Source organism: Takifugu flavidus, chromosome 8, assembly GCF_003711565.1.
Source record: "Takifugu flavidus isolate HTHZ2018 chromosome 8, ASM371156v2, whole genome shotgun sequence".
In the NCBI taxonomy this organism is placed as follows: domain Eukaryota; kingdom Metazoa; phylum Chordata; class Actinopteri; order Tetraodontiformes; family Tetraodontidae; genus Takifugu; species Takifugu flavidus.
Genome location: NC_079527.1, coordinates 15095836 through 15121566, shown reverse-complemented (window position 1 = coordinate 15121566; position 25731 = coordinate 15095836). Strand labels below are relative to the sequence as shown.

Sequence of the window (25731 nt, the reverse complement as noted above, 5' to 3'; positions counted from 1 at the left end):
AGCAGGGGTTAACAAACCCCTCGTTTCTGGTGCAGCAGCTGTGCGTGAGCGCACGCTGGGAGCTGCCCTCTGCAAATCCACGGAGCGCACGCAACTTCCAGGCTGAGTTTGACTCTCACGTTTGCGTCTCCACTCACAATCCTCACATATTTCTGGACCTGGAGGGACTCGGAGGGGAGCTGAGGCAGCGGGAGACAAATCACGCACGGAAAATGTGAGATTCTGAGCTGCTGCTGCCATCAGTCCTTCCACCAGCTGACTTCACCTTGGAATTAAAAGTGCTATTATTGTTATTGCTGTTGCCGTTATTCCGGTATCACAGACATGATGAACCTCAAAGTTCTCTGGATTCTAGTTGTCTTCACTTGTTGTGTACGAGAGGGATTTGGCAGCAACTACAGAGCGAAGCTCAACAGTAATAATCTGCTGCAGGTACGTTTTTCCTCTTTTCCCTTTCCCTTCGGCTGGGATTCGTTAATTAGGAATTATGCTAAGATGTTCTTTTCCTTTCTTCCTGTCCCAAACTAAACTGTGTAGTTCAGTCTTGCATCAGGAACTTTTAATGTATGAATGAGTAAAATTGATAAGAAAAGAATTTTAGAAAAAGAGGAACTTCAGCAACAAGTTCCCAGAACAACAAGCAAGAACGTAGATTTCCATTTACTGTTATTGATATTTTTCCTAAAGCAGGGCTTCAACTCCTGACAGCAAAATAACACTTGTGGGGCTCAGCTACACTGGAAGCATTTGTTTCTAGTCTCACTTCCCCTCCCTCCATGAATGACTTTGATTCATTGGACCTTTTAGGCAACAGCTTGACCGACCCTCAGCTCGGCAGAATGGGGAAGAAAATAGAGGTGTAGCACGAATAAATGGTGTTGGAAAAGGAAAGAGATCACATTAAGATCTCACTGATGTCACTGAGGACAGTGTTCTATGTACTGACTGTATCTGAAGCTATACTGTACCCTATACTTATCTATAAGGGAATGTCTTGTTGCCCTCATGTCTTGTTTCTGTTCCAGAGGATCAAACGTCAAAGCAAAGCAACAAAACCAGCGGTGAGTTTGAGTGTTTGCTGTCATTGAAACTGTCCGAAATGTTGCTTCTGGACTTCATGAGCAGCATTTGACAGCATCAGACGCAACATCTGTGGAGTGCTCACAAACCAGAGGGTGCCCTCATAGGAAGGCTTCACTGCCAAAAAATGCGTAAAAATAAAACTAGAATTCAAAGGTGGGCAGCTCAGCCACCGCCGATGCTCGCCTGGATGCGTCCTCTGTTAAAAGCTGCTCACGGGTCGATACAGATAGATAACCTTGGAGAGGTTTGTCTACCAGGAAGCTCCGTGACGCCGCCGCTCTAATCAGACCTCAGAATTCGCCTCCAGCTCTGATATCACGTGTCCATTTGAAACTCTCACTAGCTGAAGGTGACCGACTACCACGTGAGGTGTTCGGTGGTGTCCCGCTACGCCGTGACCACCGTCCAGAGTTCAGTGTGGAACCAGCTCTCCGTCACCAAAGAAGCTGCTTTTGAGGTGGATCTGCCCTCCACAGCTTTCATCTCCAACTTCACCATGTGAGTCAGACCTATTCTGTCCCCCATGTTCCCAACATACACTTTATTTCTCAACAAAATGGACCATCATGTCCGTCATGAACGGTCGGGTGGAGAAGCAGTGGACAAACACGTCCTCCCATTAGACAGAAGTTAATGAGCTTCCTTTCATGATGAGGGCACCTCTAGAGGAAACGTTTACTGGGCAATGTTCCTTCTGACCTTCTGACCTCAGACAGCAAGGATCTGACGCCTGCATCTCCTGAGAGGTCGGCCCAGACGATTCAACATCCATTCACACCTTGACCAAGGTGACATTAACGACCCGCAAAAGGTCACGTCTGATGACCTCTGGCCCGGCCCATGAAAGGAAAATGAAAGCCAGGGACGAGCTGAAGGTTCAGGTCTGCAGACTGTGAGGCTGCAGCAGCTTCCTGAAGAGCTTCACCAACAGACTGACCTTTCAGGGATGTTCTTCTAAAAGATGTATGTGACATAAGGAACGATGTGTTGGTGTCAGTTATAGACGTTAAATAAAACTTTAAAGGCATTTTAGAAAGATTCTGGTCCAGGTTTGGTCCAGATGGGACACGAAGTTGGCTCTTCTTTAAACTGCTAAATATAAGCAAAACAAACAAGTCAACATTGCACGTCAAACACTGACCCTTGAGCAGGATTTGCTAAGTGAAGCAGGTCAGGAGGAGGGAGAACCCGCAACCTGATGAATACTGGCTTTGTGAATGGAAGTCAGAACGTTAATAGAGAAAATGGCAGTTTACCCTGGCACCCTGCCAGTTTAGAAACCACACACACACACACACACACACACACACACATACACACACACACACACACACACACACACACTTTTTCATATGGAAGTGTTAGTTAGGAGGTTACACATGTTTCAGAAGCATAAGTGCTCACACCGCTCTTGTTTTCAGGGGAAAGGTTGCGGCTAATGTGTTGCATTACTTCTTTGGCATTTTGAAACTGAGAACTGTGTGTTCTGTGCTCCGGTCATTCCTGCACCCCCTCCTCACCGCGCCTTCAAATACAAGCGCCTCCATTTTTCCGCTCCGATCCTCGTGTTTTTCTGCTCTGTCTCTTAAACAAGAGCCGTTTCAAGCCTGCATGTTTATGTTAGCCGGCCCTTGATGGGTTTTTTTCGCTGCAGACATATTTGTTCAATGGACTTGACCTGAATTTTGCACCTTGTCACATGGCATCAGTGGTCACTGAAGCTCACGAAATGCTGTGTGAGCTGGATCCTGCTTTTGAGCCATGGTTTTGGTTGGGACTTTGCCGGGTGTAGCCTGCCGTGGCACTCCCCGGGCGTCACCGGGCTGTGTGATCTCTCTCCATTTGCGCTGTTTTTCAAGGGAAATTGCTCTTTTTCTTCCCCACCCAACCTGCTTATGACCCCTATTAATCCTATTTTTACCTACTACCACCACATAGCCATAAGCGGCATGTGCAAATAAACATTTGCACTCTGTGACTGCTTTTAAAACAAAGAAGACAAATAACTATTTCTCCTCTTTTCCCCACCAGTACCTCCGGTTCTAAGGTGTATGTGGCTCAGGTGAAGGAAAGAGCTGCTGCCAGGAAGATTTATGATGCTGCGAAGAAGCGAGGACGAGCAGCTGGCCTTGTGGCGACGAAGTTAGCAAAAGGCTTTCCTACAAGCGTTTTGCATGAAGAATGATTTCAGTTTTGCACGTGTTCTCCTGCATTCAGAGCTTTCACCAGGTTCTGTTGTCTTCCAGAGAGAGGGAGACGGAAAAGTTCCGTGTTGCTGTGAGCGTCCCCGCCGGAGCTCAGATGTTGTTCTGCCTGACCTATGAGGAGCTGTTACCACGACGACTGGGCCGTTATGAGCTCAGTCTGGGTCTGAGGCCTGGGCAGCTTGTGCAGAACCTTACATTAGATGTCAGTATAACAGAACAGACGGGCCTTAGTTTCGTCAAAGTGCTTCCTCTCAAAACAAGCCGCCTCCTGTCCAGCACTGCTCAAGGTAAAACTCCAGCAATGACTGTAGTTTAAGATGTCATAATTGGCTCCCATGACTGCTGTGGCACTCCCGTGCACCTTTCCTGCAGGTGACACAGAAGCCCCGGCCTCCACTCGGGTTGAGCAGAACGGCTGCTGCGCTCGGGTTCACTACAGTCCGTCTCTGCAGCAGCAGAGCAGCGTCTCCCCTAAAGGTGTCCATGCTGACTTCATGATCCAGTATGATGTGGCACTCAGAGACCTCATGGGCGAAGTTCAGGTGAGAACAAGCCTTTTTTAAAGAAAGAACGGCTGTAAAGGTGAATTACGAAACAGCCACCTTGTATTTTGGTCTGCTTTCAGGTGCACGATGGATATTTTGTCCATTATTTTGCACCAAAAGGGCTCCCCGTGGTACCCAAAGACGTCATATTTGTCATTGATGTCAGCGGCTCAATGATAGGGACTAAGATCAAACAGGTAATGTAGAACGGGATTTGACCGGCTTTAGTTTTGCATCTGCTACATTCTGCGACACAGAGTGACGTCTGGCACTCGTCCTAATCCTTCCTGTCAGTAGACCAAACAGGCCATGAGCACCATTCTTGCTGACCTCAGAGAGGGAGACCACTTCAACATTATCACCTTCTCAGACCAAGTACACACTTGGAAGAGAGGGCGAACGGTGAGAGCAACCAGACAGAACGTGCGAGACGCCAAAGAGTTTGTGAGGAGGATTATTGCAGAAGGATGTGAGTTCAGTGACGGAACACAACCTGCATGACTGCGTCTCTGTTCATGGGCGTTGGGGGAGAAAATAGTTTGAGCCATTGTATCACTTTCCCCTTTTCTTCCCCATCAGGGACCAATATCAATGCAGCTCTACTCTCAGCTGCCCAGCTCATCAACCCTCCGTCCTCCTCCAGACACCTCGCGTCCCACCGTGTTCCTCTGGTAATTTTCCTCACTGATGGGGAGGCAACCATTGGGGAAACAGCTGGTGACACCATCCTGACTAACGCCAGGAAGGCTTTGGGCTCAGCCTCTCTGTTCGGCCTCGCCTTTGGGGACGATGCAGACTTCCTGCTCCTGAAACGGCTGGCTCTGGATAACCGGGGCGTTGCTCGGATGGTGTACGAGGATGCGGACGCTGCTTTGCAGCTGAAGGGCTTCTATGACGAAGTAGCAAGTCCTTTGTTGTCTGACGTCCAGCTGTCATATCTGGATGATCAGGCTTTTGACGTCACTCGCTCCCTCTTCCCAAACTACTTCCAAGGTTCTGAGCTGGTGGTGGCTGGGAAGGTCAAACCCGGCGTGAAAGATTTAAAGATTTCAATGTCTGCCACGGACTCCAGGCAGCGAGTCAAGATGGAGAACCGTGTGTTGACTTCCCAGACTGAAGGCAATGGGAGCGTTGATTCTTTGGACTGTTTAGCCAACCTAGAAGGAATCCCAAACGCTGTGCATCGTCTCTGGGCCTATTTTACCATCAAAGAGCTGCTCCAGGCCAAACTGAACACTACTGACCCGGCAACTCAGAGGCTCCTGGTGGACAAAGCCACTAACCTCTCACTCAGATATAACTTTGTGACCCCGGTTACTTCTTTGGTTGTGGTTCAACCAGAACTGGATGAAGTTGACTCTGCCACCACCGCCGCCGCAGCCACGATAACCACGACTGCAACAACTACCGCTACCACCAAAGCATCTGCTGTTGGTGTTGGAAAGAAACCCGGCTCGCCGCCCAAAGGGAAGCCCGATCCTCCTCGGGCACCGCCAACTAAAACAAAAGCAGCCGTTTCACCTCCCAGAAGAACCACAACAACCTCAAGTCCCAGTTCTGTTAAAAGCCCCCCAGCACCATTCGGTGGTAAAAAGCCAGGCACCACCCAGCATTCCAAAACTGCCCCCCCTCCTGCTGGAGGTAAGATTCCCACCTCCCTGATTAATGCTCTAAAAACAGCATCGGCTCCAGCCCCAGGAAAACTCTCCACTGCCTTGAAAACAACCTCTCCCTCGCCCCCCTTAACAGCCCCCTTCACCTCACCTTCACTCAATACACCCAGAACCGACACCGTCACCCAGTATGGGCGACCCCTTACCCCACAGCTGGGTCCGGTGGGGTCAACAGCAGCACCACAGGTTGACAACAGCATCACATCTGCTCCAGAGCTTCCACAGCCTGAAACTGTTGTAGCTCCACCAGCGCTCCCATCTTCACCCGCCCTTCCCACCCCAGCTCCAGTTCCAGCCACGGAGCACAATGATACACACTTAGAATTGGCCCCAGGCGTTGCCTCTTTTGTGACGGCGACCTTTGCCCCCATGCCCGGTGTAACAGACGAGCCAAACCCGTGGGAGGCAGCCGGCATTCTGGGTAGGTTTCACACTCCAGATTTAGTATTTAGAGTATTTAGAGATTCAATCATGGAAAAGCAGCTCCAACAAAAGCTATACGTATATAATTTATATATAATTTTAAAGGAACTTGAACTTTTTTCCTGGTAAAAGCCGCCGCTCATTAAAGCGTCTTTAATTCCCAACTTGTTTTTCCGTATTTCTCCACTAGACGTCTCGACGTTCATTCAGAGAAAAGGTGACCGAGTTCCTTTATTGTCTTGAATTAAGGACGGTTGTTACATGACTCGGGAATTCTTCTTCACCTGTTTGTTTTTCTGTTCCTCACAGATTTAGACCTTGCAGAAGGTGAGTGTCACATTAATGTTTGTTCATCACGAACAGCTGGATGCGAGTTGAACTCCTGATGTTTGCAGATGTTGATGCCACCTACGACTATGACTACGACCTCAACTATGACACCTGTAAGTTTTCATGTGTTTTCTAGATCAGGAGTTTTAGGGAGACTCTGACTTTGCGGCTAAGGATTTTAAACATTCCTTCAGGTCTTTAATTTAGATTTTCCTGAGATTTTATGGAAATGTTTGCACTTTCAGGGGATGACACTGCGGACATGGAATCCTTTGGTATGTATTTGAATTCTGTTGTTTCCAGTACCTGTGTAGTTCTGTCACTGGTCCCAGTGCTGGGGAATGAAGTGGACTGTTCTTGTGTTTGCAGAACCTTTATCCAGAACGGGCACGGTCCGGCTCTTCTCCTCATCAGGTGGAGAACTTACTTTGTTTTCATTTCCAAACATCACCGTGTCAAGAATCTTTTTTAAAATCACACGACGATGGTTATTGTTGCCTCCTCTAGTTGACGGAGATCCTCATTTTGTGGTGTCGTTGGGGAAGCTGCATGAGAACATGTGCTTCACTGTAGATGGAAGAGCCAATGATGTTCTCAGACTGCTGGAGGACCCTGAGAGAGGTACACCTGTGTTCCTTGGGCTACATTCCTGACTTGGATCAGTTTGTTAAGTGTTTTTCTGTCCTTCGAAGGGATCATTGTGGACGGCCACCTAATGGGGGCTCCTCCCAAGAACGGTGTGGAGGAACGTTCCCGGACATACTTCGACCTTCTCACAATTTCTACAGACACAGGCGGTCCCGGGGACATCTCAATCACGCTCTCCCTGGACGCTGTGGTGGTGGAAGGGGAGGGGAGGGACATCCTTCCCATCAATCAGCAGGGATCAGTGAGGAGGCAGGGAGTAACCGTTACCGTTGACAACCATCGGAGCTGCTGGGTTGAGTTGGCCAAGGACGTCCAGTTTCTGATCCTCTTCCACGAATACCAACACCCCACCTACTTGCAGAAGGCTCACCTTGGTTTCTACATCACAGATGGAAGAGGACTGTCTGCCTCCACACAAGGTCTCCTCGGTACGGCCTCAGGGGTCAGCATCGACTGACTGTGCCCATATTGTGTTGTTAATGTGGTAATTAAGCCAGGTATAATTGCGTAATTGTCCGTAGTTTGAAGGAAGAACTGGTGTTCACTCCTCGCCGCTGCTGTCCTGTATGTCTGCAGGCCAGTTTCAGCACGCCGACATCAGTGTGACTGTGGTGGAGGATCCCGTGGATGAAGGCGCCCACCAGCGTGCGGCCTCAGCCCGCGGGATGCTGCGCTGGGGCTCCCAGCACATGCCGGTCACTTTGCAGGACAAGACGCTGAAAGACAGCGTTCGAAAACACCACGCAGGCAAGTGCTGGGTGGTGCCCAAGGCAGAGGTGGAGAGGCTGCTGGGTCACGCCTACCAGAGCTACGTGGTGGCTCGTGAGGCCTTCTGAACCTGGCTCTCTGAAGAGGGGGTGAAGACCTGGGAGGCCACAGCGAGGCCTGGTTTTATCAGAGAGTCATGTGGTCAAGCTATTGTCACAAAACTAGAATATCAAATTAGTTTCACTATATATGAAAGAAGAAATTAAACCGGTAATGAATCTCAGTATAAGAAAAAACAGAAAAATGGATTTTGGGAAGTAAACTTTGCTATTTTTCCAACTCATTCACAGTCAGATTATATTGTCCCGTATTACAAACAATCACTATTAATATTCTGCATAATATTGTGTTGATGTATTTATAAAATCAAGATGTTTTTAATCTCGGAAGACTCTTCTCTTCCAGTCTCCCTTTATTAAGATTTTATGAGATTTTATGTCAGCATTTACAGTGAACCTTTAGATCATCTGTGATGGCAAAAGAAACCTCAAACTTAAAGCAGAGTCAACTCCAGGTATGCCATGTGCTTTTTTTATTTTTTCTATGATTTCATTTGTAGTTTAATTCATTTTATTTGTTACACAAGACATTAGGCATTGTTCACATACTAGTGATCAAACAAGGACAGCAAGTTTCTACGACTCAGCCTGAACTATTTCATCTCTCGTTTCAAGGGAGTTTCTCAACAGTGGCTCCCACACAGCCGAACTGGGTGAAATTAAAACACCACATAAGAGGCTTCTGTTTTCAATAACTTAAATAAGAAGAGGCTGCTTTTAATGGGAAAATGGGCATTAAATATGGAAGTAATTAGTATTCCAGTTTCAGTCAGATCGTGTTTTCCAGGTTGAACACCGCAGTGTTGGATTATGCTGATACAGGCTTGTTACCATCTCTTATTGTTATCTTCCACTACAACCTGTTTCCATGGAATGCCAATAAACATGTTACTACAGTGATGCAACACTGGAATGATCATAACACATGACACGGCAATTAACAAAAATGGGTGTGCATCACTTTTAAAAATCCATTTTTATCACCAGAGCATAAAATAACAGCATAGCATATTCAGCATTTGACATAAACCTTTATTCCACAACACGTTAGTGAAATTCAAATAAATAGAGGATAAGTAAGACATGTCTGCCCCAAACATTGGCGACTTCCTTCCTCGCTGTTTGTCATCAGATAGAACTGCTTCAGTGTTCCCTCCTGCAGCACCGTTCCTGGTGCAAGGCTGATCCCCCCCCAGCTGTCTTACACTAGAATAACAAGTGACCGAATCCATCACATCAAGCGATCAGAACAACTGCTCATCAACTACAGGAACACGTGTACCTGAGGCACAAAAGCATAATGGTGGATGAGCTGGGAGTGTCAGGGAGCAGAGGGACGTGTATCACCAGTGTGTCGGCTTTGTGTCGCGTTTAAGACCAAAACCTGCGTGAAAAACCTGTTGCAGATGTTCTTATAAAGATCTTCCACCAGGATGAGGCTCTGGCACGAGCTGAATCAGGCATGTCTTGATCTTGTTATAGATCACCAGAGTTTTCGTGTTTTTCGGGACCAATTCTCCTCCAACGACCAGCAACTGATCTGATCAAACCTTTGACATGTGCGGTGGTAGTAGGATGAATTATCATTATCATTAGTGTGATCAACTGATTGCTAGTGTGAAAGATTTGAGATCACGTATGTGTAGTGTGTGGAGATGTTGGTCAACTGTAGAGTTTCCTGTGCAGGCAGAGGGCCCACAGATTGGGTGCCGGTGGATTTACTGGCCAGTGTCAGAGATATTGTCTGTGCTGGGTGTAAGAAGGTGACGCCACCGTCTTCACCAGAGCACTGGATTTGCATCAGAGAGTCAAAAATAAGGAAGAAAAAACGACTTCTGACCCCTAATTAAGGCTAAAAGCAAGTGTCAACAGCTGACTTTCTTCGTATGGGTTGTAATCTATGACTGTGGCTCAAGGTTCTGAGAGTTCTGAGAATGAGGAGCACAAAGGTTTGAAACAACCAAGACACAATCTGGTGTTTTCACTGTCAGCTGAAATTTCAGTCTTCCCCTTCTCCACTCCTAAGTGAAACTTTCCGAGCATTCCTCCCAACATACATTCTTTCACCACGTGGCACTTCTCAGCTCCACTATTCCTTCTTAGATCTGTGTGAACCAGAATACTTGTTGAAGCCTCACCCGACACAACAAAGACAACCTTATATTCCCTTTAAAGAGCTCCAACCTCAAATCTATAAACTTCATAACTTCAGCCAGTGAAATGTGCACCAAATATATAGAAGCAGAACTCCTCGATAGTTTAAAATGTTAGAAAGTCAACTATTCAATTCAAAATGACATCACACAATAGAGGCAAGGAAAGGAAAGTCTTTTTGGAGATGGGGTGACGGCTAATAGCCACTGGTTAGCTTGCCTGCTAGCACAGGGAACACAACAGCATTGCAATGTGAGCACTATCAGTTGACGGAACACAGCATTAAAGTAATTCATCTTTTTTGTTGTTGTTTGAGCTTGACAGAGCCAAAATGAGGAGCATCTCTTGAAGAAACACGGGAAAAGTAAGAGAAAAGTGAAAGCAGGGTTGACAGGAGCGATGAGTGCGGAATGGACCAGCGTTCATTACAGCCTATGTACATACTACTGTGTAAAAGATGCATGCCTGTCAACTGGAGGTGACACTTCCAGAGATCTCTCATGCCAGAGCTCGCCATCCTGCCGACCTCTGATATGAAGAGAAAAGGAGTTACAGAAAGAATGAAATGCCAACGAGTAATAAACTCACCTCTAAAAGTTAATAGTTAAGACATGATTATACTGTAAATTCTACAATGAATGAAAGACCATATCAACCCTGCTTCTCTGTGACAGAGTATTTGAACTGTGTGTGTGTGTGTGTGTGTGTGAATGAGCATTAATGTGTATAAAGAGTGGGTAAAGGATGCCCCGCCCCCTCTCCAGGCCCCACCCTCTCTACCCCTCACTGCTCGTCCTCGCCAAACACGTCGTTCTGTTTGCGCTTCATGTTTTCAAAGTCAAAGTCGCTCCCAGTCATGCGTTTGTAGATGTCCTTGATGTCATTACAAGTGGTCTCAAAGTGGGTGGTGGCATCGTAGGAACTTGAGGCAAAGACCTGGAAAAAAAATGAAGTCCTGTTCTTATTTAGCATTTTACATACAGGAACTTCAAGGGTGTACGTTTGCACAGACAAAAGCACGGATGCTCTTCTCTTGGGTGACTACAGCACCCTCATTCACCTGCACCCAGATTTGATATTTCAGAAGATTGTGAAAGACATTCAGACCCATCAGACAGGGGCCAATCCAGAATAAACCACAATGGACCGATCCCTCTGACATCCATCCACCATCCATCCCTCTGTCCGTCCATCCATCCCTCCACCATCCATCCATCCATCCATCCATCCCTCCATCCATCCATCCATCTAATTTCTTACCTGGCTCTCAGATCCATCATCTGTGGGCTCATACAGGTCGCTAATAGCCACAAATCTATAAACGAAAAAGACTCAAATAAACAACTCCGAGTTCCATAAATTCTTGTAATCGTGTTTGATTTGTATGTTGGTAAAAAAAGAGGTGAGTGTGAAATGCAGAACTGCTCACTTTTGGTCAATGGGCTCCAGCAGCTCCAGGGCCGGCTGTATCTCAGCCTCAGGCTCGCTGGTTTCCACTGTGGTGCTGACGATGGCGATGTATTTGCCCTGGGCCGCCACGTTATGAGCATAAGAGATCATGCACACGTAGATGTCTGGAGAATGGAAACAAAGGCTGAATTATAGAACTCAAAGTTATGCTTTCCTAGTAAAAAAGCTATTTGCTAAATCTGGTAAAGGAACTTTAGGAGGATTTTCATTGTTATCAAGCTAATGTCTACGAGCCACAAGGTGACAGCAATGGCATCGGTTGTCCTCGCTCACCTGAGTTGCGGTTAACCTGATTCTGGGGAATGATGATCTGGCAGGAGTTGGCATCGTTGGTGTTTTTGATGGGGTGGCTGAGGATGCAGATCACACGGATCACCTGACCTGCTTTGCGCACGCGGTCTGGAACGTAGCTGGGGTCGCAGATGAGCTGCTTGCAGCGAGCCACCTGCAGCAGGAGGCGGAATCAGTGAGGACCGAGCACCTGCAGCATTCAAACACCTTAACTTTGGTTTGACACTTGGAAATTTGCATTGTGTACCTCGCCCTCAGACTTCACTCCAACCACATGGCCCCCTTCCATCACTATTTCATCCACAGGTTTGTTTAGCATGTAGGTGCCTCCATAGATCGCACTCAATCTAAAATGCAAAGTAAATGAGAACTGGGGAACTGCAGAGCGCCTCGATTGGCACTATAAAGAGATACGTCTATTAAAAGACCTGGCAAATCCCTGCGGCAGCTCTCCCAGACCATACAGGGGGTACAGATAGGGGCTCTTCCCGTACCGGGCCAGAGATTCACTGTACAGCTTGATACGGTTAATTGTCTCCAAACAAGGAACATCGAGATAACTGAAAGAGAGACCGACAGAAGTAGAGGTTATGTGACAGTCGGCCTCCAATAACAACTGAAACTTTCATAAATCCAGATTCAAGCGGAATAATTACATGCTAATTTCATGCATTTAGCTGTAAACTGCATCAACACGCGCTGCTCTTACTCGTCTGTCCTGTAGAGGGCCAGGGCGTGGCCCGTGAAGTCGATCACATCCTGGCCAAGGTCAAACTTCTTGTAAACGTCCCTCATCTTTGTGGTTTTGGGATCCACACCCTCAAAGGTTTTAGGGTCATTCTCATCAAAGTTGGCCACAAAGACTAAGAACTTCCGAAACCTTCGCTTCTCAAACATTCCCATCAGATCTGGAGATACAAAGCGCCGAGATTCAGGAATGTAATGATTAAATAGTGTTGAAGTGATCGTAAACATCCTGAACAATCTCTATTTGTATCTCTATTTGTAGTCAGCGGCTGGAACCTAAAGGGCACGCAGGAAACGCTCACTTGAAGCTAGCGCCTCAGTCTCAGTCGACGGCACCTTGTAGATTTTTCCTCCTTTGTAGACAAAGCTTCCCTCCACCACTTTAAAGTCCAGGTACCGTGTTACTTCTGTGTAAAGCAGCATTTTTACAAGCTGTCCTGCAATCACAAACATACTGCTGGTTACACACCAAAACACACAGCCCATAATCCTGCATTATTACCAGCATCTCCTTAGCAGCCCACAGGACTTATGGCTATATTTATTAATAGGTGGAACTGACCGTTGGCCATAAGGAACTTAGGTATAAGGTCAACATTCCAGTCTCTTCCTCTTCCCATTGACTCAGGTGGAGAGTCTGGAAGACTGAAGCGCTTGTAAAGCTGTGAAAGAGGGCAAGAAAGGGTTAGGGTTAGGGTTAAATGAAGGAATTTGAATTATCAAGGAGGGTTAAGCAAATGTAGACAACAGCAACAGGCACAGCTGCACAATGACAGCGGTGGACTGAGGAGCACAGAGGGACATCAAATATATTGATTGGTGTTATAGCTCCCATGAGTCCGTTACCTCTTCCAGAGGGGTGATGGAGGAGCTCTCCCCACCATAGTAGGGGTTTCTGTCCATGTGCAGAACCTTCTTTCCATTCACAGACATGATCCCAGACAGAATGCATTCCTGTTGTAGAACAAGGCACAACAGTCACCAAAAACACCAAAAACAGGAAACTGACCAAACACCGACATCTACTGACATGATGTGATGCATCAAAACATCCAGGTTACAGACCAAAGGACATTTATCTTCTCACACCTTACACAATAAAGAATTTGTTAATTAATCAGGATATTAATCTCACAATCTGTTCCTGTTCTCAGCTTTTTCATTTGTTACATTGGTTGAAAAATCAAAGTTGTTTGAAGCCTAAATGGTGGCAAAAAACATTTGGGAGGCCTGAACTGTAACACCAAAAGCTTACATTTTACCAGTCTTATTTCATTTATTTTACAAGGTAAGATACGGGGGGGAGCCATCGGGGAGGGCAACTAAAACGTGTACGCATGCGCGAATCGGTTTATTCATCGTCTGTCTGAATATTGTGGTTATTGTAATTGTTATTGTCACCTACAACTGTATGAATACACGTACATCACCATCACGTCATGGTGCAGCTATTATGGCTGCACAGTGACGAGCAGTAATCTGACACCCCGCTATCATTTTAAAAATCTCCACTTTTGCGCGTCCTGAAATCCAGTTAGAAATCTCAGGAATGGCATGCGGCGCATTTCTGCCGCACTGGGCGTGATGAGGGAAGGGAAATGCGACGATGGAAGCGGCAGAGCGTCAGCCAGGCCTGCGCCACCGTCGGGATGGAGGCCTGTCTTTGCAGAGGACCATGACAGTGTGGGGTTACGCCTAAATGATGCTACTGGGTGGATCACTGACCACATTCCAGGGGGAAAACCTGGAATATAAAATACATCCTCGGGAATTTTTCACTTCCTGACACGCAAACTACCAGGACTGGTAAATCCAGCGACAAATGTCACGCGCATTTATTATTATTGCATCCATATAATGACATAAGCGCACAGGGATGTGCAAGGCTTTCACTTCTGGATGCATGAATAGCGGATTAAAGGTCTGAGCGCTGAACAAAATAGTTTGATAATACGTTGTTTTGTCAGTGTGTGGGGTGATAAAAGCCCGAGATCTTACTGTAAGTCCGGTGCCCAAGACGATCACATCATATTCCTCATCCATGTTGTATCAGCGCCTCTCCCGTCGCTCTCTTCTTGCAAAAGAAATGAAGGTCTATTGGAGGAAAGTCTGTCGGAGGGTCCACAAAACAGCGGGTTGTTGTCTCCCTTTTTCTCTTTCAATCGACTCGATCGGGGTGAGATATTATTTGATAATCGTCGGCATTTAATGACTAATGGAATAGACAGTCCACTCTGTCACCGGCGAGGACGACCAAAGATGGCCCTGATAGCGGAGCACTCCAGAACAATGACGGTGCGCGCCAGAAACTAGTCCTGCCTCTCTCTTTACATTACACACCACACCGGACACGAAAGCAAATGGAATAGAAAAGGTCACACGTTTATTGGGCTGCATTATTGCACGACACTGCGCAGGAGTTTCGGCGTTAATCTTTGTCGTAGAATATAACGCTTTGGTATATTATTACATCCTGTCCAATTGCTTTTGCTTCGTTTCCAGTTGCGGGTGCGGGCTCGCGTGGATGCAGGCAGCGGTATCCCTCCGCCACCACAGATGTCAATGGGAGTTGCTTTCACTGAATACAAACAGACGTTTTCTTTCCAAACATTTAGTTAGACATTTGCTGTTGTTGGTTTGGCTGACTGTCCACCCTCTTGTCGTTCGTAAAACTTAAGCGTTGTGACACATTTACTGAGGTAGAAAGTGCCCCCAGTACCATTGAAAGTTGCAGGTGTTTGGATCACAATGGAATAATTCTGGATAGGAATCCATCACGTCATCCTGTTGGTTTTTAGTCCAACAGTTTGGTTTATGCAAAACGTTTTTTTCGAAAGAGCTTTTTTATTTTTCTTTATTCGAAAGATCATCGCAGAGGTGACGAAACCCGCTGCTGTCTGTCGACCACTGAAACATCCAGTTGGTTCATCCCGCATCTTGTCGCTTAATTCAGAAGCAGAAACGTGGGCAGGGCAGGGGGAGTGAAGGAAACCGGAAGCAGTTTGGTCCTGCTGCTGTTCACATGACTGTCAGCTGGCGCGTGGTGTCACGTGAGCGGCAGAGCTTTGCGGAAATAAAAATGGCAGGTTCAAGGGACTTGAATTCTGAGCGATTCATCATTTTAAATGTCCTTTTCTTTTCGTGTTTCGCTGCGGTGTGCCCCACTGCCCAAGTTCCTGTCCTGATGTGGACCACCGAGAGGTAATATTTGGATTTAAAATGAGTTATTAGGAGTAAACCCTGGCCAGCTGGCTAACACGCTAACGCTTGGAGCTAACTACAAATACGCATACAAAGTACTAAATTCTTCCCACCCCTTTCGCTTATTTTATTAGTCTAGATGGAGTCGAGCTTTCTTTATCACAATCAGTGATTCGACCTATGAGTGAGTTAGTAGGAAGCTGCCTGTGACCTGCTTTTGTTTTATTCTACTTTCTGTCATTTGCATGTGGACTTCCTGTCTCATTAATTCTTATGAACACAACAGCAGCTCATTCATTTATAGGGGCTTTTTCCAGGAACATCGGGTGCAAATTTACATTCATGTTGTGAATGTTGACAGTCTTGGATTGTCCTTTAAGAGGCAGTAACTCACTTTAGGTTTGCTATGCAAAATCCAACAGCTGTTGTATAACATATTACAATCCTTTTCTTTTGTCTTATATGCATATAGCCTACCACCCCTGGCCCCACTGGCTGCTGGCCACATCACATCCATTGAAGAATTGAGTGCCTACTTCAGCGCTGCCTTTGGCTCTGGCCCCCATACCGTGCTGCTCTTTCTGCAGGACAAGGTCGGCCTCCATGTTTCCAGTTGTCAGTAGTAGTAAAACATATTAGATCTGAGTGGGAAAACTTTTGACGACCACATTGCTCGTGGAGCAATTGGATGTCTGTGATTGTAATGAATTTTGAAGCCTGTGCAGACAGCCTGGATGTAAGAATGAGGAGAGTAAGGGGTCGTGTACCCTCCCCATGACCCCGAAATAGACAAAGCAGTTAAGAAGACGAAGACGTCGGGGTCATTAGTGCTCGTATTAGTACTGGTTTACCATGTGACCGAGTTGTTTCATTATTGTGTAACTGTGACCTTTTGTGTTGCTTCCTATTTTTTTAGTTCCTCATTAGTTCCAATATTGAATATGTTGGTATATTTTAACTTCTGATGTGGATCAATTGTAATTATTTTTCTGTGCAGCTGAGCAAAGAGGACTTTGCAATCTTTGGTGGAGTGTATGGAAACAAGGGGGATGGTGCCTTTCAAAACCTCGAGGCAAGTTTTTTTTTTTTTTTTAAATCATCTTCAGTTTAGTCTGGGGTTGAGATGACTTCATTGTACCGTTAACAATGCTGTTCCTTCATTGCACACATTCCTCTTCAGGCTGCGCTGCAGACTTCCTCTTCAGTGAGTCTTCCTGCGGTGGAATGGCTGGACTCCTCTCCTGTTCTGGCTTTACTGCAGGAAAAGCTCAGTGTCTCACCTGTTCTTCTAGATGCAGACACGCTGGCACATCTCAGTATCGACAGAGCTGTCAGCAATCTGTTGCTCATCAATCTGCCCTACTGTGCAGAGTAAGAGTGTTTCCTTCTTAATACTGAAGCACAAAATGTCAAAAGACGCCTATCAAACATGCTATCAGTGTAGTCTATTAATAACCGCAGATAGACATTATTAAATGGGCATTTTGGTGCCGATTCATCACTGCATATTTCAGAGAACACACTTCAACATATCGCTGTAATTTTAGATTGCATCTGTCATGGCTGCATGGTTTAGAAGCCACCATCTGTAACACTATAGCGTCGCATTAGTGCACGTGGCATCAGGTGACAGACAGCTGAGCGGTGCAGTTTTTGGTGCAACACGTAACACAACATAAACACTTGAAGTTGAAATCATTTGGGTTGGTATGTGTCAGTCACATTTGAGTCCAATTACACCGACAAACCTAAAATTTGTTATTCATTTTCTAGCTCGGAAAATTCGTGCCAGCAGCTCCTGCGTGACAACGGTAAGTTACCTGTCAGGGAATTTCATCTTTTATATTTTGTTACAGTAAATGTCATCGGTCAACACGTGATAGATGTGGCTCATTTGTGTCCCTTTCAACAGATGAGATAATTGGCAAAGTTGTGAGCAGCATGAAAGCCAAAAACATTCCATATGCTGCGATATACACAGGACTCCAGCCATCAAGAGTAGGAAAACATTTTCTATCAACATCTTGTAATTACTAGACAATTAATCAGGATCCATCTATCACCGCTAACATCAAGATTTGTAACTAAATGTGACTTGAACTGACCAAATTGCAAGAATGTGTATTGTGTTGTAGTCGTAGCTCTACTAATCCAACATTCTATACAATGAAACAAGATGTACTAGGATGTGGGGCTTGTTAAATTTCACTGCCTGTCTACAGGTGATTCCAGAGATTTCCATGTCAAACCAACACGTAGGGAGGTCCTTGCTCCAAACAGCCGACATCAAGCCCCCCATCATTTTTAATTCTTCTGGTGCTCCTTGCATCATGCTTTGGGCTGAGAAGCTCAACGTTGCCCTCTCAGCCTCGCAACCGTGGATCGATCTTGCTGCAGAAACCCCGTCCTTTGACGGCTCCACGTGTAACAACACAGACTCACAGTGAGACCACCTACAGCTTTTTCTTATGGTGTCTGCTGATGAAAAGGGTTTTTTGTCAAAAATGTCATTTCTGTCTAATTGTAGACTTGTCCTGACTTATCCCACATCAGGCATTACACTAAGGTAAGACAATATTGCAGCTTCTGGAGTGTTATTAATCACATCTGAATACAGTGTCTTTGCAATGCTCAGTAATCCTGTATTTCTATTGACCTCCAGTTTTTTCATGAGTCAACGGTTTTTCCCCGTGTCTGCGCGGAACTGGTTCACCCTGAACTCTGTGCAGCTGCGGTCTAACGGCATGACGGCGACTTTCATTGGGAGCCGCGGCATCTACGCCCCAGCAGAATATTCTTATCACTGCCAGTCTGTTAGCAGTTCAAAAGACGATGCTCTGCTTGTGCTAAGCTCCGCTAACCAAAGCACTTCAGCATGGAGGCTGGACTTTGTAGACTTCCAGGTACACCTACGGTGCTGCAATGTTATTAGTATTAGAGATACATTAATGTAAATACATTACTATAAATAGGCTGAAACTCCACTTGTTTGAACCTTTGCCAACGGGATATAATGTTAGGACTCATTGGCCACCGAAAAGTATATTTATACTTGGAAACCTATTAAAGTCTCTCATTATTCTGCCTCAGTTTTTAAATATAGGCTTTGTGATTTGACTGGTTCGTGCTGTTTGTTTTGTGACCTAGATCCAAGGCTTTGGATTGGCCAACGGCACTAATTTCTCCTACGCCAGTGACTGTGCTGGTTTCTTCACCCCAGGAATATGGATGGCCCTGCTCACCTCACTGATCCTGCTGCTCATTTTCATCTATGGCGTGCACATGATCATGCAGTTGAACACCATGGACAGATTTGACGACCCAAAAGGTCCGTCGATCTCAGTGCCTCAGACGGAGTGAAGCTCCAGACATTCCTCGGTCTTTAGGTGCATCCAGGAGCCTCTCCTCTCCTCTCCTCTCCTCTCCTCTCCTCTCCTCTCCTCTCCTCTCCTCTCCTCCTCTCCTCTCCTAGCTTTTGTATGAGCCTTTAAAGGTGTCACAATTGCTTCCCTTCTTTTATTCTTTCCTTTAGTTTTTTCCTTTTGGGTTTTTTCTGTGAGAAATATTGTTTCTTTCATTTCACAGCTACCAAAATGGATTCAGCTTCAAACCATTTTGAGTGTGTGTGAGTGTGTGTTTCTGCTTAAAGATGATTTTTGTACCACTGTCTGTACCAATGTTGCCTTAATGCTGTAGGACCTTTTCCAAACAGTTTTTACTGTTTAACAATCACAAAACTTAATTTAAAGACTGCTGTTGTGATAAATGCCTGTACATAATGTTTAGGAACTGCCTTAAAAATGTGTTTTTACATGTTTCTCAGATGTAGATTTATTCACAACACACACACAAGTGCCATTAGATTGACAATGTTTGTCTAAAATGTAATTTATTTATGTATATTTTGGCATTTCCAGACAGCAAATAGTTTCATGGTGCCTTAATTCTGCTTGTGTCAACATTGTTCATGTCAAAAAACTTTGCCTTTAATGAAAATAAAAATATTTACAAATTGCGAATGTGTTAATCTTTTACATGGAAGTATGAAAAGGTAAAAGGATAATGTTTTACTTGCATGTGACCTTTGACTGCTGCTTTGGTGGAGAGCCCTGCTGTCTCACCCAGACCGAGAAAAAGGGTAACTAGGGTATCAGAGTCAGACCTGCCTGAGGGTTCAGCCCCGTTCAATTCACTTTAATCCCATTGAACTTTATTCCACATTTTCTGAATACAAAAAACAAGATATTGACTCATTGCTGAGTTAAATAATAAATACCGTAGTCACACACTTAAGGTCTCATAAAATAATCTTTAAAAAGTTATCATTTTCCTTGTGAAAAACATTGATCAGAGCATAAATGAAGAAAAATTAAACCAATCAAAATTTCTGAAAGACTATTTTGATGTGATCAGGAGTAAAAGCCCTGGTATTTTCAAGCAACCATCCTTTGCTCTGCACATTTGTATTTGCATTGCTGATATGACGTGACACTTGTCAGCTCCTTTTTCACGACACACGTCTCTGTAGCAAAGATCAAATGTGTTTCACAACCCCTCTCACTACAGAATGGGGATGGATGAGGTCAAAGAGCAGAGAGGCTGAAATGAAGGCACGCTCTCAACACACAGCTATAGTATCACCTCGCTGTGATCATGAACAAAAGCCCCTCAAGAACATGTGATTAGAACCAGTTGTCACTTATACAGAACTTTGTCTCACGGCGTTTGGTCATTGTTCAGTAGGGGGATGTATAATCACGCTGATATCATTCCTTGGTTCTCGCCAATAAGTGGACCTGGCTGTCCTCACAGTCCCACGCTCTGATTGGCCGGTGTGGAGACTCTCCTGATGAGGATCAACGTTTATGGTGAGGAGCCACGAAACCCAGCAACTGCTCGTGCTGTTCAATGTTCAGGATTGTGAATGTTTACATGATGTGTGATGTCACATGCACAGCTTCACCTATGGTAGCGTTCACAGCCGTGCCCTTTCCCCCAATCAGGTCTCCAAAACAAAGTGCTGCAGCCTCATGAATATGCATGCGGTGTGAGCACACGCTCCACTGGTGTTTAAATTCCAGGATCAAGCCTTGAATTTGTGCTGTTGGATTCCTGACCGGACTGAACTCTGAGGCACAACCCGGGCTGAACTTCAAAGTGAGTATTTGCACATCATCCTTTGATTGAAGTAGAAACCTGCTCACTACTTAACACTACTAAAGCATGCGTATACAACATCCACTGTCACATCCAGCAGCACAGTATGGAATCTTTTGGCGAGATGATCCCATTTGCTAAGGAGATGCTAAACCAGCGGCCCAGCAGGCACATGCTGAAGATCTACATGCTGGGTTCCAGTCTGGCTCTGCTCGGGCTGCTCGGCGCACTGGTGGAAGCACTTCTCCTACCGTTTGTGGAGCAGCGGTTTGTTACGGAGCCACCAGCGGAGTTGAGCGGAGAAAAACAGCAAAGATGGAGGTCTGAATTGGCTCATCCTGCCGTTATGGACATGCATAAGCCACAAGGGATCAAGGTGGCTTCCACGCATCGGCCTGCAGGACAGAGAGGCTCAGCAAACCGTTTACATGCTTCGTGAAGGAAATGCTTTCTCTTCACATAGACACACACCTGACAATGTTGGTGGCAGCATAAATCACCAGATATACTGCTCAATTTTGTCGCTGGTTGAAAATATATATATTTACCTGATTACAGGGAAAGATGTTGGGGGGGGGGGGGGGAAGTGCAGGCTACTGGAATCTCTGGCTGCTGGGCAGCAAATTAAACAAAATAAGAAGGAAAATGTGTGATGTGTGATGTGTATCACTTTTCAATGATTCTGGCTGTTATTTTACATTTTAAACAATCGACAGGATATTACACAAGATGATAATGTGGAAGTGAAAATGGTCCCACCGACCTGCAGCATCTCAATATTCTGACAGCAAAATCAACGTGAAACATCAGGATCTAGTTTTTAGGTTCGTTAAGAGAAAATACATTACGGTATTTGCTATAATGTAAAAAAGATTTAATTTTTTCAAAAATGTATGTAGGTATCATGCAACAAAATGTTAAATACCACCAGAGGTTTAAAGCCCAAGAAATAGTTATATATAAACCAAAAAAATCAATATGCATATACAGATAATTTACTGTTGGTTGTGCAAATTTTCTTAGAGGGGATTTCTAAAATGATCACCTAGTAATAATGGTAAAAGATCACCTTTCAAGTAATCCAAGTGTGAGAAAACCCAACAAGCTGCCCTGCGTCGGGGCACGCCTGCCTCCCCCCTGCAGGAATAGGAGGCAACCTGGATATATCTTTAATCTGCAAATGACCAGAGCCAAGAAGCCTTGATCAAGCCTCAGAGGGCTGTAGTTGCACAGTTGTGATGCCCTCTGCCCTTAGACCCTTGAACCGGGTCAGGAAAAAACTTAAAAACCCTATTTGTGAGATGTAGGAAACCTGAAGAAGAGCCCCTCCACGCCTTGGACAATTGTAGAGGAGCAGATGGAAAACTGGTGAGCAGTCAGATAAGGTTGTAGGCTGAGGAAAACGGACTGTGGTTGATATTATTGATATTATTATTGTTAGGTGTCTACAGCAGCCAGTCTGCTCGGGTCTTTTGTAATGTAGTAGCTTTCCAGTCCAGTGTTAAATGTTATCGTTCTACAATTTCATACTTTAGTAATAATTTAGTAATTATAATTTAGTTCCCTTGTCATTTTCAATATGTTCTTTTTATATATCAGGCTGCTGTATGAACTCCGCTACGGTAGGTGGCGCTAGTTGTTTTATAAATAGTGTAAATGTCCCTCGACGGAAGTGACGACACAACACATAGTGTTTACAAATGGTGGATCGAACGTTCTTCGACAAAATAAAGTTGTTTTCTCTTTGATGTTAGCTTTAAGTTTATTTAATACATTAGGCATCCACCAGTAGTCAAGTATGGCGGATTCTGTGGTGGCCTCTGGGGGTCCACTGAATTCAGGAGCGGTAAGAGAAGTTTTAATGTCCGTATCCGCACGGTGCTCAGCAGAAACGAACGCCTGCTCCTCTGTCTTGAGTTTAACCTCCTGAAATGATTATTACTAAACCACGTAACAGTGGCGCAAAGAGTAAATTATGACATCAGATAAATGTTCGGATAATCAGCTGGTTACGTTTGTGTTTTACGTCTTCCTATAAGGCGGCGCATTTTCTGAGCTTTTCACGCGCTAACAAGCAGAAATATGACCATAAGTTCGTTTCATATATGCGGAATCTCCTACTGTGTTTAAATAAATGAGTCCACCCCTGGTGCAGCGCAACCCTAAACCATCCCATCACATGTGATTAAATGTATTTTCAGCGCGGGGGCGGCAGTAAAGCCGCTTCCAGTCCTGCGGAGAACTACCATTTGGCCCGGCGACGGACCCTGCAGGTGGTGGTCAGCGCCCTCCTGACCGAGTCTGGATTCGAGAGTGCGGAGAAGGCAGCGGTGGAGACGCTGACGGAGATGATGCAGAGCTGTGTGTAGCAACCCTAGAATTCGCTCATCTGGCCTCATCGTCGCCATTTTTCTTTAAATCTCCTGTGTTGTCGGCTCATGAAATACATTCGTTTACACGGGAAGAGAAACATGTATGACGAAACTAAACTTTATTTTATTTTTTCCTCCCCCAAGTTATTACTGAAGTTGGTCGGAGTGCTAAAGCTTACTGTGAACACACAGCGAGAAGCATCCCGACCCTGTCAGATACAGTGGTCACACTCATTGAAATGGGTAAGTCCTCGACGGCCCAACACATAAACTAGACTAGTTAACCCAATTGCCTTGCAGCTGCAGGAATATTTCTGCTGATATCCCTGATGTACATACACAGCCATAGGGAGAGTACATTTATGGTTCTTGAAGTGTTTTGAAGTTCATTTAAAATGAATCAGATAAAAGTCAGAATTCTGTGGAAGATCCACAATATTTTGAGATTGTGAAGTTATTATGAAATAGTTGCCATGACCTTTTTACAGTAATCATCGTGCTGTTGGTGTTTTGGGGGCAGGTAATCATCCATATGAACACATGTTGATTTAATGTGATGGTGTCTCTGCAGGTTTTAATGCTGAAACTCTGCCCGTGTACGCCAAGAGATCACAGAGGATGGTTATAACTGCTCGTAAGCTGGCGCCCACTCTCCAACACCAACACCTCATCTACATCTCTGTGCTGTTTGTTTGGCAAACCTGTGATTTACACCTGCGTATTTGATGCTCTCATTAAGCCCCGGTGACGAACCCGCCTGTGACGCCTAAAGCACTGACAGCCGGACACAAGCGATCACATCCGGCCTATATTCCCAGCCACTTCCCAGAGTTCCCTGACCCTCACACCTACATCAAAACACCTGTGAGTCAGAACTGCGTTTCATTGCCATGTAGAAAAAAATCCCAAAGGGCTGGAATATTACACGAAGTGTGTTTTTGCAGACTTTTAGAGAACCTGTGTCTGACTATCAAGTGCTGAGGGAGAAGGCAGCGAGTCAGAGAAGAGATGTAGAGCGAGCCCTCACACGATTCATGGCAAAGACGGGAGAAACCCAGAGCCTTTTCAAAGATGACATCACCACCTTCCCACGTGAGGCCAACTTTATGTGAAAAATCTGCATTAATATTTACACCCACAGCTATTTACTTTCTGCACGACTGCTTTCGGATCTGTGTTGCCAGTGATTGCAGCGCGGCCGAGTTCAATTCCATATCTTAGTGCCCTCCTGCCCTCGGAGTTGGAATTGCAGAGTCTTGAGGAGACGGATTCATCAGAGCAGGACGACCAGACGGACAGCGAGAACACGGCAGGGAATATCATCGCTGTAAGTCCTCATTTATGAGTTTTTATTATTTTCTCCAAGGGAAAATTATTCCCGAGGATTTTCTATCACAATGGTGGTGTTGGCCAGATTAGTGGTGACGATATCAGCTGATGACTTTAATTATTGTGGCTCTGAGTGAACCGTCAAGATTAAACTAGTTTACTCATGTGCGAGTTAAAGTGATCACCTATCTACATTTCCAATATCTACATTTTCCATGTTCTGTGTTTTATTTTTTCTCCATGTGCAACCATTTTGTCCCCCAGGATGATCCTGGAGCTGAGAAGGAGAACTCCATGCTGCCTCCCAGCGGGGTCGTCCCCTCCTCAAAGGTCAATGAGGACAGCATGATCGACAACCCTTACCTCCGGCCGGTCAAGAAGCCCAAAGTGAGGAGGAAGAAATGAGTCGGGACTCACACGAAGCTACGGGCTTCATCTTTGCCGAAGCGGTCGGTGTTTGATGGATCTGTCCTGCTGTCGGCTTTTTTTTTACAGCGACTAGATTCTATTGACAGAAGTTTCGTTTTTTTTCATCAAGCACTGAGTTTGAACTGTGTCTCGTGTCAGTTTATAATCAATAACATGGAGTATCGTGATAACCGTTGGTTTGGGAGTCTTTTTTAAAAATTGTCCTTATACGTAGATCATCAGCAGAGGTGAGTGACTGGAAAACTTCACCAGGGGAGAAACTCTGTTCTCATTTTGTTCAAAATGACGAGACCAATGGTGGCTCTTCTCATTATGGACATTTAGCCTCCTTAGACAAGTGTGGCAGCACATCAGGCATCTTCATAAGTGGTGGAGATCCTTATTCTTTTTTTAATAACTAACTACAGTGGTTTGTACTTCATGGTGAAATTTTTTTTTTTTTTAAAACAATTTTTGGTAAACACATTTAAAAATGTGCATTACAGTAGGTAGTTTGATATCTAGGCTAGTTACATGATGAAGGCAAGATTTTTAAAGTAATGTTATAAATCTAGAATTTGTTCTTTACTGTATCCATTATTGCACGCACGCACGCACGCAGTACTTCGTCCATCTTGCAGTACCCTGAATGTCCAGTAGAGGTTATTATACTATGTATGTCGAAATCCGTAAATATTCCCCTGGCGCAAATATGTATCTTTTAAAACGTAAATAAGTCACCTATTCGGCAAAACTATTACGTCTTTAACCCACCAAAATAGTTTGGAATAATAAGGGCAAGGCAAACTTTTTATTAATGAATTAATGTTTCGATTAGTCAATGATTTGTGCAGCTGCACCGTGGG

General features: G+C 45.1%; 4 protein-coding genes across 4 annotated transcripts; 3 read left to right on the top strand and 1 right to left on the bottom strand.

The window, feature by feature from the left end:
* Nucleotides 1-134: 134 nt before the first annotated feature.
* itih6 (inter-alpha-trypsin inhibitor heavy chain family member 6) lies at nt 135-8641 on the top strand. The gene is made up of 17 exons (XM_057040077.1): nt 135-432; nt 1026-1061; nt 1427-1581; nt 3115-3225; nt 3330-3577; nt 3663-3832; nt 3916-4032; nt 4133-4304; nt 4415-5929; nt 6122-6148; nt 6241-6258; nt 6327-6374; nt 6507-6536; nt 6631-6675; nt 6769-6882; nt 6954-7337; nt 7486-8641. The coding sequence occupies exons 1-17, from the start codon at nt 325-327 to the stop codon at nt 7743-7745; spliced, it is 3558 nt and encodes a 1185-aa protein (XP_056896057.1). The 5' UTR covers nt 135-324; the 3' UTR covers nt 7746-8641.
* On the bottom strand, nt 8195-14873 carry gdi1 (GDP dissociation inhibitor 1). The gene is made up of 11 exons (XM_057040087.1): nt 14397-14873; nt 13245-13352; nt 12961-13060; nt 12701-12835; nt 12361-12559; nt 12080-12211; nt 11899-11998; nt 11634-11805; nt 11320-11464; nt 11151-11205; nt 8195-10826 (listed from the first exon to the last, which is right to left on the bottom strand). The coding sequence occupies exons 1-11, from the start codon at nt 14439-14441 to the stop codon at nt 10674-10676; spliced, it is 1344 nt and encodes a 447-aa protein (XP_056896067.1). The 5' UTR covers nt 14442-14873; the 3' UTR covers nt 8195-10673.
* Nucleotides 14874-15371: 498 nt separating this feature from the next.
* Nucleotides 15372-19614, top strand: LOC130529641 (V-type proton ATPase subunit S1-like). Its single transcript, XM_057040086.1, has 10 exons — nt 15372-15599; nt 16072-16192; nt 16597-16671; nt 16780-16970; nt 17373-17410; nt 17512-17597; nt 17822-18042; nt 18127-18165; nt 18262-18502; nt 18747-19614. The coding sequence occupies exons 1-10, from the start codon at nt 15421-15423 to the stop codon at nt 18957-18959; spliced, it is 1404 nt and encodes a 467-aa protein (XP_056896066.1). The 5' UTR covers nt 15372-15420; the 3' UTR covers nt 18960-19614.
* A 2817-nt stretch (nt 19615-22431) lies between these two features.
* taf8 (TAF8 RNA polymerase II, TATA box binding protein (TBP)-associated factor) lies at nt 22432-25056 on the top strand. Its single transcript, XM_057040142.1, has 8 exons — nt 22432-22602; nt 22958-23117; nt 23273-23371; nt 23700-23762; nt 23868-23992; nt 24073-24220; nt 24313-24455; nt 24722-25056. The coding sequence occupies exons 1-8, from the start codon at nt 22555-22557 to the stop codon at nt 24860-24862; spliced, it is 927 nt and encodes a 308-aa protein (XP_056896122.1). The 5' UTR covers nt 22432-22554; the 3' UTR covers nt 24863-25056.
* Nucleotides 25057-25731: the final 675 nt, after the last annotated feature.